Below are 22,150 nucleotides of genomic sequence, written 5' to 3'. Positions count from 1 at the left end.
TAAAAAGCTTCTGCACAGCAAAGGAAACAATCACCAGAGTGAATCAGCCTACAGAAAAATCTTTGCTAGCTTCCCTTCCAACAGAAAATATACAGAATATACAGACAAAACACTGTTCTCAACAATAAAAGCAAACCATGACCGATAAGCATATAAAAAATGTTCAACATGTTAGCCACCAGGGAAATGGAAATAGAAATTACATTGAGATTCCATCTCACCCCAGTCAGAATGGCTATTATTAAATGCACACACACACACACACACACACACACACACACACACACGCCTCCAGTCTTGGTGGGAATGTAATAATATACCTTCATCATTTCCCTCCATTAATATAATTAAGATAGCCATTGTGGAAACCAGTATGGAGCTTCCTCAAAAAACTGAAAATGAACACACCATTTGATGGAGCTCTACCACACCTTGGCATATTCCTAAAAGATTAAAGTCAGTCTACTGCAGAAATACCTGCATACCCACTTTTCTACCATACAATTCACAACAGCTGAGCTGTAGAAACAGCATAGGTGTCCATCAAGAGATGAATAGCTAAAGAAAAGGTTTTATATATCTTAGCCATAAAGAAGAGTGAGTCATGTCATTACAGGAAAATGGGTGGGACTGGAGAGTGTACCGTGTTAAGTAAAATAATCCAGACTCAGAAAGTCAACTATCACATTTCCTCTCTTATGAGGAATCTGGAAAGGAAAAGAGGAGGGGAGAAGGATTGGAGAGAAAGACAGGAATGTGGAAGGGAGACTTAGAGAACAGGAGGGGGTGCAGGAGGGAGAGGGAGGAAGAGGGATAATGGAGGGAAATGATCCAGGTATATTATTACATGCATGTACAAAACACCAAAATGAAACCCATTTGTCCAAATAACCCATGTAACTAATATGCACTAGTAAAGAAGCGTTAAAGTTTTTAAATTTTTGTTTTGGGTCTTGGCATCATTAATAACATTCTAGTTTCTCTTAAGAAGGGTGCTTTTGACTTTTTTTTTTTTTTACCATGATACTAGGGATTGAGCTCAGGGCCTTTGTACTGAGCTATATCCTTAGCTCTTCGTTGTTTTTCATTTTAGACAGGGTCTCACTGAGTTGATAAATTGGCCAGCCTGGCCCCAAACTTCCAGTCCTCTTGGCTTAGCCTCCCAGAATGCAAGGATTGTAGGTGTGCACCATCACAGCCAGTATTCCCTATGATCTTTTTACCTAAGTGTTCCTTCAGACAGTAGAACGATCAGGTTAATTCAAGTAAATATTTAAACATGACTGATGATTAAATTGAGCTGTATCGCTAAGACCAGACTGGAAGAGTGTTGGTCTTTCCCACCCTTACCATACCTGGGAAGGTCCTATGGATGTAACTTTCTTCATAATGAAAAGCATAGCTTCTACCTGCATGATGTATACCAACTTTGTTATGTGAGAATCCAGAATACCTAGAAAATATTCAATATTAATGTTACTATCTTCTTCAATTTGCTGTAACATTAAATCTGAATTCTGTTGCTTGCCGTTCTTCTATAAACACATTTATTATCTATAATATTTACATTTTTACAATGACCATAAAATCAGTGATTAAATAGCATTTTAAAGTTTTACATAATTACAATACTTTAAAAGCTTAGTTAAGAGTGTAAATTCCCACTTCCCACTCAAGAGCACTGATTCTGAATCTCAAGACAGGGGATAAAACATAAGACAGAATTTTTTTAATTGTTATCTTTTTCTTGTTTTTGAGACAGGGTCTACCTATGTAGCCTAGGCTGGCCTCCAACTCACCATCCTCTTGCCTCAGCCTCCTGAATCCTGGGATTATAAGCATGTGCCATAACTCTCAGCTGTCAGATAGCATTTAAAATAAATCCTTCTAGTGATAAAAGCTAAAGTTTGAGAACCACTCAGTAGTCTGGGAGCCTTTACAAGTTCAAGTGTCTTTTATAGAGTCAGGGTAGAAGAAAGTCATTCTTACATTCTTTCTAATTTTTAAAAAATTTTTATTTTTTTTATTTTAAAGAGAAAAAACACAGAGAGAAAAGAAAAACAAAAAGCAAAAGAAACAAACAAAAAATCCAAAACCAATAACTATATAGGTTTTCAAAAGAGGATGATAGGAATTTAACAATGGTTGTTATATTGCATACTGTTATCTTCAAAAGTGTTGTTTAAATTACCAGATATAGACATGCAAAATTGATCAAATCATATGAGTATTAACTGTTCTTTTCTAAGAACTAACATAATTAGTAGTATAGTCATCTCAGCTATCATATATATATGCTTGGAAAAATATATATATTTCCATATATATATATATATATATATATATATATGGAAAAAGATACAGATATACTTTTATATACCTGTATATAAAGGTATATATATATATATACTTTTATATACCTGTATATTTTAGAAGGTCATTGGTTATAGGAACACTGTATTTATCCACTGATAAAATTGTAGCTGAAGGTGCTATTAGGCAGTGAGGCTTCCTTAGAAGTCACAGGTCACTGGGTGGGTGGGAGGTGACCTGGGCTCACTCCCCTTCTCTTTCTGCTTGCTCACTGCCATGCGTTTAGCACCTTTTCCTCAACCATGCCCCTTTTATTGTTAGTGACTTAGAAAAGGATGTCCATGGACTGAAACTGTGAGCCAAAATAAATTTCTCCTCCTTTAAGTTGTTAACGTTGGTACTTTCATCCCAGAAACAGGAAATTGACTAACAGAGATAGTCTTTATCTGAACACTAGATTGTTCCTAAATTGGTGAAAATCTGTAGGCCTAGATTATATGCAAAATGATTCATGGATGGTTTAGTCCATTTTGAGTTTAACCACATATATTTGAATTTTTTTTCAGAACGGAATAATTTAAGCAACATAGTGTTTCACCACAAGACAATCTGATAACTTTCTAATGGTTTTTGAAACAATGTATTTTTTATTTTGTGAATCAATGATGTCCTTTAAAAACTTGAGAACAAAAATTTGTGGTTTGCTGTTTTTATTTAGCATAGAATCAATGAAGAATTAAGAATCTTACTTACTTATTTCTTCATTTAATTGCTGATTCTTGTTATTTCTACTTTTTCACTAAAAGTATCTTTTAAAACTCTGTAGATCACATCTTTTGGCTTGTTAAAAGGTAGAACAGAACTTTAAACAGTAATGACAGGTCAACAACATTGAGCAAAAACATATTTGTTTGTGTAAATCATGGACTTAAAGAACCTTTTTGCAGAGCCAGGTGTGGTGGCTCATTCCTGTAATCTCAGCACTTGAGAGGCTGAGGCAGGAAGATCATTGTGAGTTCAAGACCAGCCTGGGCTACCAAGTGAGCTCAAGGCCAGCCTGAACTGCATAGCGAGACCCTGTCTCAAAAAGACAAACAAACAAAAAAAAGAACCTTTTTGCTTATGTTAAAATGAATTACATTAGCTAACAACTACCAATTATCAATTTAAATTGGCTGAGACTTAGGATATCAATTTGCATTATTTAAGCCAATAATTAAGCAATTGATAGAACCAGTATTCTTTTCCACAGATGTATTAAGAGTATACAAAATAGAATATTTGCCCTTTTGCTTAACTTTACAGATCTTCGAATTTTCACAAGAACTGGACCAATTAAATCCTTTTACTGTAAGGGGAAAAACTACAATTGCTAATTTAATTACAAGTGAAAGTACATGTAAGGCTCTGTTGCCGAAAGTACCAACTTTGGAAATAGAAATCCAAAGCCCACAGGAAGAGATAAAGGAACTCTGGTAAACTGAGAAAATTTCATATTACATTAATTGTTCAAGAGGGGTATGTTTAATTTGGCTTGATCATTATAAGAACTTGACACTCATATCCAAGATTGGAAAAAATAGTTTTAAGCATTCTTCAGCTTGACTTTTGATATATTAGTGCACATAAATTCTTTTCTTTTGCTTTTGAAAGTAACTGTTTTTTATTGAAAAGTTAGCAAGCAGGTAAAAAATGTAAGGTGATTAGAAATAACTCACAATGCCCACCAAGAAGGAGCCGCATTGTTCTTTCTTTCTTTCTCTTATACACACGGACACACACACACACACACACACACACACACACACACTGACATACATTTTTACATAATTAAGACTGGAACAGGTTTGCTGTTTTTATTTAGCATAGAATCAATGAAGAATTAAGAATCTTATTTACTTATTTCTTCATTTAATTGCTGATTCTTGTTATTTCTACTTTTTCACTAAAAGTATCTTTTACAGAAATTTTTGAAATTTTGAGCAAATAAACTACTTGATTTATCACCAACACTAATAAATACAATCAAATTATTTTGTCTAGGCAAAATCCTAGAAATAATCAAAAGAAACAGTACATGCCCATTTTTACTTACACACAATACTAAAGGATACACTCATCCATAAATTGAGGAAATGCAGCCTAGGTATAGCCAAATTTATTTGTTTGTAAATTTTCTAAAGGATAAAGAGATTTTTTAAAAGAGATTTTGCTAGTTTGAGAGTCCCTGAATTTTACAGTCTCTTAAAATTACTTTAAACTTTAGAGTAAACTCTTGGTCTAAGGTTCCCGTCGTGAAACGCAGGTGCAGAGGGGAAAGAGAGTCCTGGAACAATGATGGGGCGGGGAATGGTGGTGCTGACAGGACCAAACAGGTGAAAAGCAGGTCACAGCCTTTAGGTCTGCAGCAGGGAGCAGCGAGGTCTAATTCTTTAGTGTATACTACAGTTTTGGGGGTGATCACTCTAATGCCCCTGTGTTAGAGAGGAAAGGCAGGCCAGTTAGTCCATATATGACCCACGGGAGAAGAAATAGCGGCCTGTACCAAGGTGGTGGCAAGGCAAGGTCATTCTGACAGCTCTGCACATGGAGTTGACATTAATGATCACAGTGCACAAGGAGCCTTCCAGATAACTGCAGGGACACGCGCAGCACTGGGCAAGGTGAGGCCTTTGTTCACCGGGGAAGGCGAGCTCTGTCCAGAGAAAGTGCTGGGCTTCTCTCAAAAGAGTTTCTTGCTGCCACGGGTTTCCATAGCTTGGCGCAAAGTAGTTCCTATTGCTGGGACCGCAGGAAGTCTGTGTATCTGCTGGACTCTTCCCTCCCTCATTCCCTGTGTATCTCCTCTGTCCTCTTCTGATTATGTCAGATCCATAACAAAATCACACTCAGTGGAAGTAAAGAGTGAAGCCAAGGGGCTAGGGATTCAGCTCAGCTGCATAAGCGCCTGCCTTGCGAGCAGGCAGTCGTGAGTTCGATCCCTGGTACCGATAAAAAGGAAAAAGACAAAAAAAAAAAGAGTGAAGCCAAAAAGAAGGGAGGTAACTTTCAGGGAGAGAGAAAGCAGGATTCTTTTCAGGTCCTAACAGTGATTCATAGTGTAGAATGTGAGGAGAAGAAAGGGAGCCTGAAATGCTGAGAATGGAAAGGTAGGCAGAGACCTATCAGTAGGGGGAAGAAATTGAAGACACTTACTCCACCCTGGGAACAAACTGTGTAACAAGAAAAAATTGGAATCCAGAAAAAATTGGACGATGGAAGAAGAAAAAATTGTATCAAATAAAAAGAAAATTGGAGCCTAATTCAGTATTTCAGCAGCGAGGCGGTTGCTGTTGATGTGTACCCCAGGATGTGGCCACACGGAGCACTGACACAGTGAGAGGGATGTGGCAGTGATGCCAAGGCCCCTGTCTCCTTTATGTCTGTGCAGAAGTTTACAATCATTATCTGAGTAATTTTCAGCTCTGCCTTTATTCTCCTTTGCTTCTAAGATCCAATAACACAGGAGAAGATCTTTTGTTATATACCACAGATCCTTGAGTTTCTGTTCATTTTTTCCCACTGTTTTTTCTATTTTTCTGAATTGGGTAATTTCAATGATTCTGTCTTCAAGTTCACTGATTCTTTTCTCTATTCTCTCCATCCTATTTCTGAGCCCATCTTCTGGCTTTTAAATTTTGGTAATTATATTTTTCAGTTCTAAATTTTCTATTTGACTCTTTGTACCATCACTTTCTTCATAGAATGTTCTTTTCTGAAAGGTTCTATTTTTTATTTGTTTTTAGAAGGTTTTCAATTGTCCATTGAAGCATTTTTATGATGGCTGATTTAAAATCTTTGTCAGATAATTCCAGCATCTCAGTCTCAGTGTGTATGTTGCCTTTTTCCATTTAAGCTGAAATCTTCCTCATTCTAGGAAGGAATGACTTTAGATTGAAATCAGAACACTCTGTTAGATTGATCTTTTTTTTTTTTTTTTTTTTTTTTGAGACAGGGTCTCACTCTGCAGTTCAGACTAGTCGTGAACTCCCTTTGGCCTCAAACTTGTGGCAATCCCCCTGCCCAAGTGCTGGGATAAAGGCATGTGTCACCATGCCTAGCTCTGGCCCTATTTGGGGAGGAGGTACAGGGGATTGAACTCACGACCGTGCACTTGCCAGGCAAGCACTTATGCCCGTGAGCTAAATCCCTGGCCCTATTTCCTACTTAATTACTAGCTCCTTAGGTCATAGATTACTTATTATTGTAGTCCTGGTGCCTACCAAAATGCCAAATGCTTATTGATTAATTGTTTCAAATCTTTATAACCTGTGTCTGCCCAATATAATTCCAAAAGTTGAAAAAGTATAAAACTCATTTAAACTGGTTGTATAGCTACAAACAAAAATCTCTGTGATAAGGGGCTGGGGATTTAACTCAGCGGCATAAGCGCCTGCCTTGCAAGCAGGCAGTCCTGAGTTCGATCCCTGGTACCGATAAAAATGAAAAAGACAAAAAAAAGATAAATAAAAAATCTCTGTGATGGACCATTTCTTTGAATGTGAATAGAAAATAAAACTTACCGTAAAATTTTTGGGAGAAAAAAAGCTGTTCTGCTAAAAAATTCAAGGTAAAAATCTTGTTTGCACTACTTTCTTGACTTGTAGGTTTTTCCTTTCCTGTTCTGCTGTCATAACAAGCACTCTGATTTTTTTTTATTGTTATATTTGCACCATAGTCCTGTGCTAGGAGAAAGTAAGCAGAAAGAAAGCCCAGAGGAATCTGTAAAGGAGGGCACTTTTCCCAGTGAGGGGCAGAAGGAGGAGGACTCACAACAGGACTGTGCTGTGAAAGATGAAGAGCAACAGTTGACTGAGAAGCGTCAGGAAGTTGAAAGGTTTGGAGAAGAGCTGAGCTCTGTGAGTCAGAGCCTCCTTGCATCCCAGAACTCTGGGGATAGCTCAGATGACAGTAGCGCCCAGGTAGGTGCGGCCCATTACCCATGATCACCTGTGGATATTAGCGTCCTTTAAAACATCATCATCAATGGTTATTTGCTAAGCAATAATATAACCATCACCTGAATAATAATGAAATAGCCACTAAAACCTGAACTAAACTTAAAAATGAATTTACTTTATTACTAAAAGGTTCTTAAGGCCCATTTAGTCTCTGCAAGAAAAAAATGCTGATTAATGATTCATCTGCCCTGGGCAAGTGGGATAGAGCATGGCAGGTTATGTGCCACCTTCCCTACCCCTGGTATGTAGTTTAGTGTATAAAGTATTTCATTTTAGCAGGGGGGAAAAGTTCTCAAACAAAGTTATTTTAAACATGGCTTTTGGTATTTGGCACAGATCTGCCTGCAGAAGAAATAAAGGGATTGACTACTAACCACATTTTGATTCTTAATTTTACAAGTCCTTCTTTAAGCAAATTAATATTTTCCTATATACACCTTTTGTGAAATTATTTCCAGGTTGAGAAAGACCTTAAGACTCATAAGTAAATCACTATCAAAAATTTGATAATATGCCCTTGAAAAATGATTCAAGCGTATCCTTTTTCAAAAGAAAGTCAAGATATCTTTAAAAAGAGATTTGGATACTAAGTTTGAAAACCAGAGAAGTCACAGTAAACAAGGAAAATGTTATGTCTAAAAGGAGATTCAGATCCATATTTGGAAGGAATGGGAGTCACTGGACTTTTTTCAGAAAAGGGAAGAAGAGGATGACAACAAATGTCCAAGAAGAGGCTAATTTTGTACTTCCTTTATGGCAGGGGTCCCCCAATGCTCATGCCACCAGTTCTGATGTGGTGCGTGGCCTGCTAGGGCCTGCTAGGAACTGGGCTGCACGGCAGAGACGGGCAGCAAACGAAGCCATATTTATACCACTCCCCGCTGCTCACAGAACCCCCTGAGCTCCTTTCTGGCATTCTCATAGAGTGAAAACCCTACTACGAGCTGCACAGGCAGGGACGTAGGTTTAATACTGTTGTGAGACTCTTAATACAGAAACCACTCTCTTGTGCCCATAAAAAAGTGTCTCACAGAATGGTCCCTGGGGCCAAAACAGTTGGGGACCACTGCTTTATGGGACACTTGGCCAATTTCAGAGGTCTGAGCATGTGCTCACAAAGATTATATAGTCTTTGCTTTGGAGCTTCAAATATTGGTAAACTTTTACAGGGCAATTTATAGTAGAAAAGGTGACAAAAGCTTAATTTATTGATTTTCTTTAATAACTCTTCCCCATTATTTGCAACTCACTTTCAACACCCAGTGAAAAACTTTGAAATATATAATGTCCCATAGAACCTTGGGAGGATAACACTTTATAGAAGGAAAAATAGTTCTGTCTACCACATGGCCTTTTAGGGTTTCACTGAATGCTGGCCTAGCTAAGTAATTGTTTTTTCATAATAATTACCATGAATTATTGAGAAAAATTTGAAGTTGCTCCTATTCATGTACTAAACCAATATTAACTATGATGTGTCAGCCTGTGTTGAAGCACAAATAGTAATAAACAAAATAGATGTGAACCTGAGAGGAAAAAATAGTGGTTGTTAAAAAAAATGTTTGTATTGTGAACTTTAGATTTCCCATGCAATTGTTGCACATATTGTTTCATTTACTTCTTTAGTCAAGAAATCAAGAAAAATACGTTTTGGACAGATATTTTTCCTACCATGTTCTGTGCAATGATAATTTCAGAAACATTTCTCTGCATGGTGTTCTTTTACCTGACTATAGATTATTGCGTTTTTTAGTTCATATGTATGTGTGTGGAGGCTTTTGGTCTTCACCCCATCATCAGAGTATAGTATCTATCATATTGCTGTATCTTCTTTAATCTGCATGATGTTCATATTTAAACAATGATAGGCTGAGCCAGATGACACACTTAAAGAATGCTTGCAAATAGTAAATACTAGAAAAACAAACATGAGAGCCTTTTATAAACAACGATCTGATTAGTATTGTTCACAAGTACTTTGTGACATTTATGGCTGCTGATGGTCTTCATGGGCTTCATTTCTGCTCTTCAACACTATTCCAAGTGAGCTTGCCAGATAGCTGAAGTCTAGATGTTACTTTCACAATATTCTTGATACAAGCTGAAAGCAGCATTATCTTAATTTTATTGGCTTAAAACCTACCGTTTATAGCCACTAGAAAAATAATATCTGAAAAACACTGAGATTCCATCCTATTCCTCAAAAAATTAAAAAATTCCAGTCAATCTAATTATTCCCCTTCTGGGTATCTTCCCAAAAAAGTTAAAGACATATTACGGTGATGCATGCGTACCCATGTTTATAGCAACACAATTCACAATAGCTCAATCTTGGAAATGGTCTATATGTTCATCAACAGATGAATGGATAAAGAAAATATGGTATATATGCCCAATGTAATACCACTCAGGCATAAAAAAGGACAAATTCAAATCATTTATAGGAAAACAGATGTATCTTAATATAGAAATCCCTTTTCCCATCCTCCTCGCAGCCTGACAAATTTATATTGTAATCCCATGGAAACGTTATTGGAACTCCCCTGAGTTCATTCCAATCTACGACCTCCAGTGCAATAAAGTGAGAATAAAGACACTAAGACATATTTACAGATCAGGAAGCCAAGGGGTTCTGAGTCCTGTCCAGATGAGAGTTCACAGAACAAAAGCCTCTACCCAGGGCCTAACGTGGAATTTATTAATTCTTGAAGAAGGGAGTGGTTCAATGAGATGAGTGACAATGAGAATGGCGGGAACTACGTGAGTCCTGTGAGCTGAGCTAGCTAAGCTTAAGGCCAGAAGGCACCTCTGCAAATGCAGAGAAGGGTATACAAAAAGACCAATCTGCAGAACATAACTGAGGTAACACTTACTGCTTCAGTTCTGACATGCACACTTTTTCTGCCCTGGGAGGTCATAGCCTCTTAGCTTGAGGCTTAAACCCATTTGACAATCCTGGAGCTGTTGGCTTTGCCATCCTGCTGAGCTCAACCGTTTAAAAGGAGACACAGGCAAGGAAATGGTGCTGTTGCTTGGCTTTGAAGATTACACATCCATATCTCAGCTAGCCCTAGAACCAACTGAAGGGAAAAGGAAATAGTTAACCTGCTCTGTACATAGCAGTACATGGCGATGGGGCCAGGGTCAGCGCAGGTGGAGGTAATTCCTCTTTATTCAAGGAGAGCCGTTCTGGTGGTCCTCTATATCTTAAAACCACAAAGCTAAACGAAATAAATCAGACTCAGTAGGTTGAATATCACATGATTTTTCTTATATGAGGAAACCCAAAGTATAAATAACTTAAAGGACATGATAAAGTATAGATGGTAGCAAACAGTAAAGAAGACTTTATCCAGAAATAGGGAGAGGATTTAGGGAAATGGGCAGATGAGGACTAAGATGCAATATGTATATGTATTGCAAACATATATTAATAAAGAAAAGAAAAAGGAATGTTCTCAAACATTAAACAAACTAATGTTTTTTCCTAGCATTTTAGTATTTACTGTACTGTAGGTGCTATGCTGACTGCCATGTATATTATGCAGCACAAGAAGACAGGGAAATTATTGTTGCCACCACATAAGTAAGGAGACTGAAGCTTTAGAAAAATTAGATAATATGCTCAGAACGGGCACATTATTTGCCACACTGAGAAAGTATTGGAATGCTGGTCTGTCTCCTCTAGAGCTTAGTCTTTAACTGCTATGCCACTTGCGTCTCCTTGCTTAAAAAATTTCAGAGAAAACACAGAGTTCCCACGTAAGCTGGTACTCCAAAGAAGGCTGGCAAGCTCCCTCCCAAAAAAACCCTGGGACAGTGTCAGTAAATTCACTCAGGTTTTGGCTCATCTACAATAGATGAACTAAAACATCTCTAGAAAAAAAATAAAATTTACCACATTTTCAAAGCTAGTGGATAAAATCAGAATATGAATTAGTTATTTTTTGTAGTAATTAATTTAAAATATCCCCCGAGCACATTTCCATGAACAGTGTATTTTCTCCCTGAAGAGTACTGAGAAAGTCAGTTCAAAATCATCATGCTCGATGAATATGAAGTCAGAACAAGTGGACTTAGCTTGCTGGCTCATACATGTAATGGTACCCATTTGATATCCCAGCCCATCCACATCTACTGGATGAGAATACTTAAAGCCAGTGGTCATCACTTAGTTCCACAAAACAATTGCACTGGTGATGGGAACCAGGTTTGTATTGGATTGTTATTTTTTTAATAGTAAAAGCCTGTAAAATTAAGATATTGTTAGTAACAACTTTTGGTAGGGGGAAGGTTGTCACGGCCTTGCAGGTACCGTAGGCTGGCCTCAAACTCAGTGACACTCTTGCCTCAGCCTCACAAGTTCTAGGATTATAGAATATGCCACATGCCTGGCTAGTTCCAATTTATTTTAATTTTTAAGGAATTTAAGTTTGAAGGCTTAAGAGGGTAACTGGCTAGTAAGTTTGTTGCTTGATCCAGGAAACACCTATTGTATTTTCTTCGCACTCTTACATGCTTTCTAGCAGCTTGAATGAGTTCATGTCCTCCTGTAATAACTTTATACCAGTAAGCTGATTTATGGAGTAGGAAAACTAGATTCTTTAAAGGTGTTAGTTGTTTGACTGACTGACTGGTAGCTGCCTCAGTAATTGACTTTATTGAAAATTTTTGCTGGGTGTGGTGACCCACGCCTATTATACCAGCACTCAGGAGGCTAAGGCAGGAGGATCACCAAGAGTCTGAAGCCAGCATGAGGTGCACAATGAATTCAGGGCCAGCATGAACTGCATAGGGAGGGCCTGTCTCTAAAACACAAAACTAAAAAGAAAATCATTTCTACTCTGGCAAAATGATTGGACTGGAAAATATAAATAGGAAGAACTATTTTTCTTGACTTTTCTAATTTTCAAAACAGACCAAAACTTGTGCCATTGGTTCAAATGGGGTGCTTCTCTTGCATGTTTGTATTTTGGTAGAGTAAATGGTTCTGTAGGCTTCTGATGACTGATTAAGTATTCACTGATGCTGTATAAAAGTTAAACAAGAAGCCTAGAGTGGTGGCCAGCGTGTTTCAGATTGTTTGCAGATGGACGATGAAGGCAGTCAAAGGCAGGTTAGGCACATCAGCCATAACGGGTGACATCACTGAGTGCTCATGAGGTGTCTGTCAGGCATCCTGCTGGCTCACACGTGGTCCTCATTTCGCCCAGCGGTTATCGTCATAGTCCTCACTTTAAAACGAAGGAATTGAAACACAGAGAACCTCAGTACCTTTCCAAGATCACCCAATTAGTAAACCGTAGAGACAAGATTGAAACTAGCATTCTACTTAATTGCATTACAGTCCATTAAAGAATTTTCCTTAGGGATATTAGAGATGTTCAGCTCTTACACAAGTAAATTGGATTTAGGTTTGCCTTTCTGACTCTTCACAACCAAAGTGAAACTGAAGGACTAACAAGACATGGGGAATTCTTTCTTTCTTTCTCTTTTGTCTTTTTGAGACAGGGTCTTGCTATGCAGTTCAGACCGGGCTTAAGTTCACTTTGTAGCCCAGGGTGGTCTCGAACTTGCAAAAATCCTCCTGCCTCAGCCTCCCAAGTGCTGATATTACAGGTATACAACACCACGACCGGCTGTTGTTTTATGCGTGTGTATTTTTCAGCTCTATTAAGATATAATTCACAATAGAAGTTGCACCTATTTATAGGATATAATGTGTTGTGTTCTCACATGAATATATTGTGAAATGATTAACCAAGCTAATTAACCTATTTTTCACCTCAAATACTTATTATTTGTATGTGATGAGAACAGTACTGTTCCTAAGTTTTCAAGTATGAAACACAGAGTATCACAGCTGCAGTCACTATGTTGTGACACGAATCTTTAAAATGTTTTTATCCCAATTGAAATGTTGTACCCTTTGATCAAAATCTTCATTTTTATGACCCCCAGGCAACTTCTGTCAACCACTATGTTCTATTCTCTGTTACCATGAGTTTAACTTTTCCAGGTTTCACATGCAAGTGAGGTCATGTAGTATTTGCCTTTTTGTTCCTGGGTTGCTTTACTTAGCATAATGTCTGCCAAGTTCATCAATGTTGTGGCAAGGGTCAGGATTTCTTTCTTTTTAAAGACTGAACAGCATCCTCTTGTATATGCTTATACCACATTTTCTTTATTCTTCTGTTGATGAATACTTGGGGAAAAAGTTTGACATGGGTCTTGGCAAAAATTGCTAGGCTATCGCACCTAAAGCACATGTAACGGAAGCAAAAATTTGCTAGTGTACACACACCTATAATCCCAATGCTCAGGAGGCTGATGTAGGACTATCATTGCAAGTTCAAGACCAGCCTAGACCACATGGTGAGCCCCTGTCTCAAACAAATGAACAAACAAAGTAAAACAAACAACATAAAAACAAAAAAGCAAAATTTGACAAGTGGAATTACATCATAGTAGAAACCTGCGTACCAAAGGAAGCTGCACAGTGGAAAGACAACCTACAGATTTGGGGAAGACAACCTACAGATTTGGGGAAGACATTTTCAAAAATACATCTGGTTAGAATTTATATCCAAAACAAGGAGCACAAACCACTCAATAGCAAGAAAACAACTCGATTTAAAAATGGTCAAAGGGGCCTTCCTGTAAAGCAGACTCTGCCATGTGACTCAGAAAGAGCCTCAGCCAGAAGAGAAACCATGCCTTCCCCTGAGCCACCCAAGTGCGGGCTGAAAAACCAGAAGACCATTCCCCACCCTGGCACCCCGCCGATGAGAGGACTCACAGTGAAATGATAGCAGCAGGGGAAGGGACTATCTCCATGCCTGTACTGCCTGGTCCACTCTGCAGGCCTGGGGCTGGTGGTCTAGGCTTCCACCTGGAGGATGGCAGTGTACACAGTGTCAGCTGTGGGGGATTTCCTCCTGTCTTGTTTTTGAAATCCAATGCTTTGTTCCATTTTACTGTTTTGTCTTATTCCTGCATCTGGTAACCTGAGCAACTATTTTGAAAATAACAATGTGCAATATTGTTCTCACTGTTTTGTTTTGTTCTGATTTATTGTTTTGTTTGATTTTGTGTGATGGTATGGACAACTATTGTGAGGATAGCAAGATATACTATGGCAGCCATTGTTGATTTCCATTATCCTGTTTTGAATTCTGTACCACTTTCACTGCTTTGTTTTGATTGGCTTTGTTCTGTGTTTGTTTTTGTTGGGTTTTGTTCTCTTTAAATTAAAAAAATATATTTAAATGGTCAAAGGACCCAAATACACATTTTCAGGAGAAGACATTCAAAAGCCCAAAAGTATATGAAAAAATGTTCAACACCACTAATTACCAGAGAAATATAAATCAAAAACACCGAGATACCACCTGACTCCCATTATATTGGAGCCTCATTTACAGTTATAGACTCAACCTAAGTGTTTATCAACAGATGAATGGATACAGAAAATGAAACATAGATACTATAAAGCAGTGGAATACAATTCAGCCTTTAAAATGTACTGCTGTGTAGCGGGAACTGGAGAAGAATCATCAAGTGTCAAAAGGAAACCGAGGGAGAAGGCTAAAAACTGAAACTCACTCTCTCTAAATTTTCTCTTTTTGCCAGTAAACACACTTGCATGTGTACACATGTACACTGCACATGTACACACACACATGCTACAACTCAAGTTTACACATTGACTCCAAGATTCCCCACTAAGGAATGTTTTGCTTTAAAGTCTCCATGCTTCTTTCTGCCCTTCCTTCCTGACATGGAAAGATAAGGTAAAGCACCGTATACCTTACTACATTTGTTCCCATAATTTCCCTGGAGGTGTCAGTTTAACCTAACAGTTAGTAAATGACGTAAACATAAGCAACTAGCCATAAGTGTAAATTTGTTATAGGTAAGCTAACTCCAAAAAGCTTTACATGCGAAACATTCCTTCTGACAAGTTCTCACAGCTTGAACTCATGTTTTGTCAATATTGTTTCAAACATGTTTCTCTGTTAAAATGTTTGCTTCAGTATGTATCATCTGGAGAAAAACTAAACTATGAGCAGCAAGAGGAACTACAACAACTTCGCCAGAATTTGCGTCGGCTCCAAATCCTTTGCAACTCAGCTGAAAAAGAGCTTCAATATGAGAAAGGGAAGAACTTGGACTTAAAGCAGCATAATAGCTTACTTGAGGAAGAGAGCATTAAGGTAAGTGTAGCAGCAGCACAGCCTTTTTTGAAGGGTCTCTGCGGTCCCTGAGAGTAAATGAATCAATAGATTCCGCAACATTATAATTCATGATGGGACCCATGGACAGGTGGACAATAAGCTACATGGCAACTTCCTCTGTTAGCTGTTGCCTCCTAAATGAAAACAGGGCTTTGTTATTTCTCTGCTGTTGAGGAGTATGTATGCTGCTTGGGGTGAGGGGAGGAGGGGAGAGGGGAGAGGGGAGGGGGGAGAGAGAGATGCCCAGGCTGGATTTAAATTTGTCCTTCTGCCTCAGGCTAGGAGAGTGCTGGAATTACAGGTGTTTGCTATCACACCCAGCTCAGAAAAGGTTTTAAAGTTGCACAGTCTTTTGAAATCATCATCTAAAATCATTCCCTAAATTTCATTGTCCTCCACAAATATATATAATGTTTAAAGTGAACCACCTCGTAAAGTACTATCTCCTTTTAATTATGGTAAATTATAATGGTAATATATACTGATTTAATATTTTTGTAAATATATATAAAGACTTGGTTTCTGTGAGCCCCTAAGGTTCTGGAATTTGACATTCAGTGAATAAGAACTGAATATGCCACACAGGGACTCTTGTAGACCCTGAGGACTAACAGTAAGCAGAAGAGACACAGTCCTTGATTGCCTGGTGCTGGGCCAGAAATCTTCAGCCTATACACAGGATCCTGCCTGCCTCCTGTTTTTGTAAATAAAGTTTTATTGTCAAACAGCCATGTTTGTTAGTTCACATGTTATCTATGGCTGCTTTTATGTTACAAAAGCAGATTTAAATAGTTGTGACACACTACATGATCCACAAGTCTGAAATATTCTATGCCTGGCCCTTTAGGAGAAAAGTTTTCCCACCTTGGTCTCAGGGATAAATAGATCTCATTGTAAAAATGAAATAAATATGGACAGTAATAATATCTTGATCCAAAGAGGTTTTTCTTTTCCTCTTTTAAATCTCCCTCTGGATGTCTGATCCCTAAATAATATCATGTACGTTAACTACTTTTTATTGATATTTTGTCCATTTTATCTCTTCTAAGCTTCCCCACAGTCTTGACTATACTGGTTACTTTAGAGTCATATAAATATTGATATTTAATGGAAAAGATATTTTTCACCTTGTTTTTCTTGTTCTAGGATATCTTGGCCATTTCTGACTTTTTCACTTCCCAACTTTGTTTAAGGTTCAGTATTTCATTGCTAAAGTGGTATATAATACCAAGCCCAGCCATTTTATACATGTAGAAATCTAAGAAGTATAAAATAGTAATAATAATACCTTAATTCAATGCTTAAAATATAGTAGATATTCTACAAGTGTTACTTGATTAACAGTTAACTTTTATTAGGTGTTTTCTGTGTGTCTGACCCCATTCTTGGGCTTTAATTATTTTAAATTTTAATTTAAGGTAGCCGCACAGCTATCCTGCGAGGTGAGTAGTTGTTACAGGTGAAATAGAAACTGGTGCTCTCAAGAGGTTGAACACTAGTAACGTTAAAAGTCACTCTGTAGATACCGATTGGTTACCACACAGAAGTCACGTGGAGAGACATATTATAATTATAATCTCCATTAATTCAACTAAAAAGCTTTAAAACCAAGGACCTCTATTTCCCATGTGGACAAAGTCCACCCGCCTCAACATTTTTATCTGTCAGCCTTCCTTGCCTAGTACACGTTTTCACTGGGCCTTCTTATTCCAATAGGATCCTGTGCATATTCATCTGCTCACTAATATGTCTTCAATAGGCCAGGAGTATTGAGATGTAAATAAAAACATGGTCCCTGCTCTTGGAATTTAAATTGAGGAAGAAGGGCAATACTTGCCCTTTTGATAAACTCATTGAATGAAATAAATGTGGTGTGATATCACAACAAGGCGACATTTTCAAATTAAATTGACAGTGAAAATTTTCACATGCAAAGTGACGTAACTTAAAGAACAGGCAGGCAACCATACAAAAAGGGAAAGCATTTGTAGCAAATGGAAGTGTGTTGGAAACAAAACAGAAACCAGCATGACAGGAGTTCAGTGGGAAAGGAGGAAATAATGAGACGGTTTTACAGAGACAGGCAGCGGCTGGGTTATACAAGGCAGGATGAACGGATAGAATTTGTTCATAGAGTAACAAGAAGTCACTGAGAGATTTTAAGTGAAGGAATCAAAATTAATTTGTGTTTTTAAAAGAATGCTTTGGCTGCAACATAAAGAATAGATCAGATGGGAATAAATTTTAAATGGAAATGACCAGGGCAGGGAGGAAGTTTTGCCAGAGTCCGGGCTGCAGATGATGGTTTAGACCCATGATGGTGAACCCACACATGTGTGCTAGGGCAGGCACACAGAACGCTGTCAGTGAGCGAGCCAAGTTGCCTCAGCAGCCAAGCATTAGACAACGGTTGTTTTTTCTAAACTAAAACTTCAGTATTTAGGTTTACCTGCAGTATTGGCACTTTATGGTAAATAAATGTATTTTGGGTTGTACTTTGGATACTTGGCCTCTAAAAGTTTTGCCATCACTGATCTAGACTATGATGCTAGCAAAAATGACTGTAAGAGATTGCTGCAAAGTAGTTGTGGGGACAGAGTGGCAACATGTATAAAGTGATGGGAATGGAGCAGTCAAGGGTGACTTTCTGGTTTCTGGCCCACACAAAAGGTTTATTTCTTAAAATCAGGAAGACTGAAAGAAGATGACCTTCGATATATGGGCAGAATCAAGGGTTTAATTTTGGCAGTTAGAAGGTTACAGAGAAGTAAGTGACAACCAGGGGAGGTTGGTGTCCTCTGCCAGGAGGGCAGGACTTCCTGAGACGGAGGAGTGAGTGCTACTCTGAAATCTTGCACAGAGGGCTCATTTTGGCAGTGCGGTGACCATTGGTATAAACAGTTAGGTTGACTTGTAGAGATGAAAGCCACTTTGAAGTAAATTAAAGAACGGATAGGAAAACATTTAGGCTGTGCAAAAGTAGAAACTCTTGAGAAAATCCCTTTGTTCAGCTGCACCCTGACTTCACGAACTGCCTCAAGCCTCATTAATGCATGGCTGCTGGAGAGGCTAACAGCTATGTTCAGTGTCTGAAAGATGCTTACTCTGGCTCACATTTCCATTCGCTCTGTGCTTATGTTTATCACTCTTATTTATCTCCCTCCTCTAGATCAAACTTGAACTAAAGCAGGCCCAGCAGAAGTTGCTAGACAACACAAAGGTGTGCTGCTCTCTCACGGCAGAGTGGAAGCACAGTCAGCAGAAAATCAAGGAATTGGAGCTGGAAGGTCTAAAGCAGGCTCAGAGCATTAAATCACAGAGCTACCTGCAGGAAAAGCTGGCTCAGGAAAAATCAAAAGTTGCCGAGGCAGAGGGAAAGGTAATTACTGCATCCTCATGCTTAATCACCAGCATGTTCCAAATGTACTACTACTAAACCCTATTTCCCAAAGACGTTTAAGAACTAGCTACAACTAATACAAACCTGATAGAATACTAAGTTTTTTACTCCCCTCTATTTCTTTTCTTGCTGTTTGATTTTGCCTGTTCCTTCAGTTCCAGTAAAGTCTTATATGCTTTTTAAAAACTGCATGAACTGTATAAGTTTCATTAAGGCTGTGGTGTGAATTACAGGAACTAGCTGCTATACATTTTCAAGCTGCAAATGACTTATTTTCCTCTCATTGGGATTGGTTGTTTGTATGATTCTTTTAATTGTGTAAATTTTTAGAGAGATTTTAGTTATAAAATGAAACATTTTGAAATATTCCCTTTGTGTTTTAGATTGCCTAACACCAGGTGGCAGTAGCACACAATAGCTACAAGAGCAAATCTTAGACCAAAAATTATTTAATCAAATAGATATCAAAAAGATAGTAACAGCAATCTAGATTAAACTTTAAAAATCCAACGTGAAGACCAAGTTTGAAACCAGTCTGGGCAACATGCTAAGACCTTATCTCAAAATAAAAAAGTTGGGGATGTAGATCAGTGCTCCTTGGGTTCAATCCCTGATACTGAAAAATTAAAGTAAGCCGTGCATATAGGATAATGGTTATCTTTACAAGGTGAATAAACTAAGAATAGGCATGCCTGGAGACATATTCCATGGTGCTAGAAGTATTCTATTTCCTGGTCTAGGAGGTAGTTATGCAAGCGAAGCTTCATTGCTGTATGTTAACACATTCATATAATTCAATGTTGTACAGCTATATATCTCAAGGGATACTCAGTGTAACTTCACAAGTAATTCTAACAGTCTTTGCCCTGGAAAATTGTATCCTGTCATTTGTCCTACAGACATTATGTGTAATAGCAAAAAGTTGGAATCAAGTCCCTCAGTAAGAGGCTGGTTAAGAAAGGTCGATATATCCTTACAGTAGTGTGGTATGCAATTGTAAAAGAGGAGACAACTCTTTGTGCAGACAGAGTATGGAAAACACTAAGTATGTAGTTGTTTTGAAAAACAAAGTATATAATCATAGACAGCATGTCATTATTTATATAAGATTTTTGTGTGTATGGAGGATAACTATATCATATTTGTAAAAATATATATATGTATTCCAGAAGAAATATTTGCAGAAAAAAAATCTCTGGAAGGTTAGAAAACCTGAATAGTAATGGTTACATATCTGGTAGAAGAAAACTGGAAAGGAATGGGATGAGGAGGGAAAGGATTCTTTTCACTAAATAGCTTCTTTTATATGCCAACATTGAATTATATGAATGCCAATTATATATATGCCAACACTGAATTATATGAATGTATTAATACACAGCAAATATTAAATAGTTTATTTTAAAGTAAAAAGTAGCCATACTTCTTACTTGGTCAGGTTTGCATATACATAATGTTATATTATACAGTGATATGCTGTTTCTCTAATTCAAAAAAATGGTCACACTAATCCTAAAATTTTGGTTGTAAATGTTTTCATTCAAGATTTTGGACCTGCAGCAGAAATTAGAACATGCTCGTAACGTCTGTCTTACAGACACTTGTACTTTGATGAAGAAGCAACTGGAGGAAAAGATCAATGCAGCAATAGAAAATGAAGCTAAGTTAAAGCAGCAGTATGAGGAAGAACAGCAGAAGAGGTAGGAGTAGAGAGCCAGCTCAGTGTTGCAGAGGTCTGAGCAAAACTGAGCTCATGACCAATGTCCTTTAATTCAGTGTGTTCTGTCTTTGTTGAAGTAGACCCACCTGCACTTATCTTGCACTTCTTATCTATGCACTTCTTGTCTTCAGCACTTACTGTAATCAAACTAATTGTTTGTTTGTTTATTTATTTATTTTGGTTGACTCTGGCACCTGTGTGTGGGATTCCTCGAGATTTTTTTCTTCTTGTTTTGGGACACACCTGGTGCACAGGTAAATTTTCTCGATTGTCTAGATTGCCTACAAAATATGATATTCTGGGATTTGTTTTTCTAACTGTCTGATGATTGGTACAAATTCAAACTACAGTGAGGTTGGTATTTTGTATTTATCCACTAATGCTTTTCAAATAGCCATGTTTTTTGGTTTTTTAAAATAGGGTCCTGCTATGTAGTTCAGGCTGGCCTTAAGTAGCCTAGACTGGTCTTGAGCTCTCAGCAATCTTCCTGCCTCAGCCTCCAAGTATTGGGATTATAGGCATGTGGCAACACATACAGTTTACATATTTTAATCAACAAACTGCTACCAGATAAGAGCTGTCATCTGTTTTTTTTTTTTTCTAAAAGTATGGTTATTATTATGATTCTCATTTAAAGCATATGCCTGGGTACCCTAGACTTCAGTGACCAAGGCCTCTTATTTGTATGCAATTCAGAGTGACTCACATTTCTTAAAAATCCTTTTATAGCTCCCCATTACTCTTAAGGAGAAGTCCAAACTGTTCATTGTGGCTTATTAGATTCTGCATGTTAGCCTACCATTCTAGCCTTTCTTTTTTGTCACTCCCCCTACCAGACATTTTTTTCTAGTGTACAGTACATATCATATACAAGATATTCACTAGAGCATTATTCATAATAGCAAAAAAGCATAAAAAATGTGTTAGGCCAAGCACAGTGGCAGGCACCTGTAGTCCCAGATACTCAAGAGGCTGAGACAGGAGGATCACTTGAACGCAGAACTCTAGGTCACTCTGAGAAACAGTAAAACTGTCTCAAAAGCATAAATAGAAGATATTACCTAAATTTGTGTTATATCTATGAATATATAAGTATATTATGCTTTTCCAGAGAAATAGAACCAATAGAACATGCTTAATTATAAAAGGAGATTTAATGTATTGGCTCACGCAAGCAGAGGCCAGGTGGCCCCACAGTGGCCATCTACAGGCTGGAGAGCTGGGGAAAGCAGCCGCTGCTCTGTCCTGGAAGTTGAGAACCTCAAAATAAGAGGCTCCAAGGATGTAGCCCCAGGTTCAGAGTCCTGAGACTCCCCGGAAAGCTGCTGGTGCAAGAGCATATGCAAAGGCTGAAGAACCTAGAGTTGGATGCCACAGGGTGACAGCAGCAAGAAAAAATGTCCCACACAAAGAAAGCCGAGCCTGTAGGAGAGCAAATTTCTCTGTTCTTCCTCCTTTTTGTTCCATCTGGCCCCTGCCT

General features: G+C 38.0%; 2 protein-coding genes across 15 annotated transcripts in view; one reads left to right on the top strand and one right to left on the bottom strand.

Annotated features, from left to right (window-relative positions):
- Zmynd12 (zinc finger MYND-type containing 12) overlaps window positions 1-22,150 on the bottom strand; it is a 183,740-nt gene that overhangs the window by 109,674 nt on the left and 51,916 nt on the right. For 4 of the 8 annotated variants that reach the window (XR_010043148.1, XM_063236363.1, XM_063236366.1 and 1 more), the window contains exon 4: window positions 1,356-1,453. The exons of 3 other annotated variants lie outside the window; for them this stretch is intronic. The gene's annotated coding sequence lies outside the window, so the exon portion shown is untranslated. Of the gene's footprint in view, window positions 1-1,355; window positions 2,138-22,150 lie in introns of those variants that run through there. One more of the 8 variants, XM_063236367.1, reaches the window with a different exon arrangement.
- Window positions 1-22,150, top strand: part of Ccdc30 (coiled-coil domain containing 30) — a 129,818-nt gene that overhangs the window by 67,472 nt on the left and 40,196 nt on the right. For 5 of the 7 annotated variants that reach the window (XM_063236357.1, XM_063236359.1, XM_063236358.1 and 2 more), the window contains 3 exons: window positions 15,350-15,529; window positions 18,720-18,929; window positions 20,496-20,650. In XM_063236357.1, the coding sequence (XP_063092427.1) occupies window positions 15,350-15,529; window positions 18,720-18,929; window positions 20,496-20,650 (545 nt within the window). Of the gene's footprint in view, window positions 1-3,618; window positions 3,789-7,030; window positions 7,275-15,349; window positions 15,530-18,719; window positions 18,930-20,495; window positions 20,651-22,150 lie in introns of all 7 variants that reach the window. The other 2 variants (XM_063236355.1, XM_063236354.1) reach the window with 1 other exon arrangement.

This window comes from Cavia porcellus, unplaced genomic scaffold, assembly GCF_034190915.1.
Source record: "Cavia porcellus strain 051 isolate PalLab524CR breed Dunkin Hartley unplaced genomic scaffold, mCavPor4.1 scaffold_25, whole genome shotgun sequence".
NCBI classification, from domain to species: Eukaryota; Metazoa; Chordata; class Mammalia; order Rodentia; family Caviidae; genus Cavia; species Cavia porcellus.
This window is presented reverse-complemented; position numbering and strand designations above follow the sequence as displayed.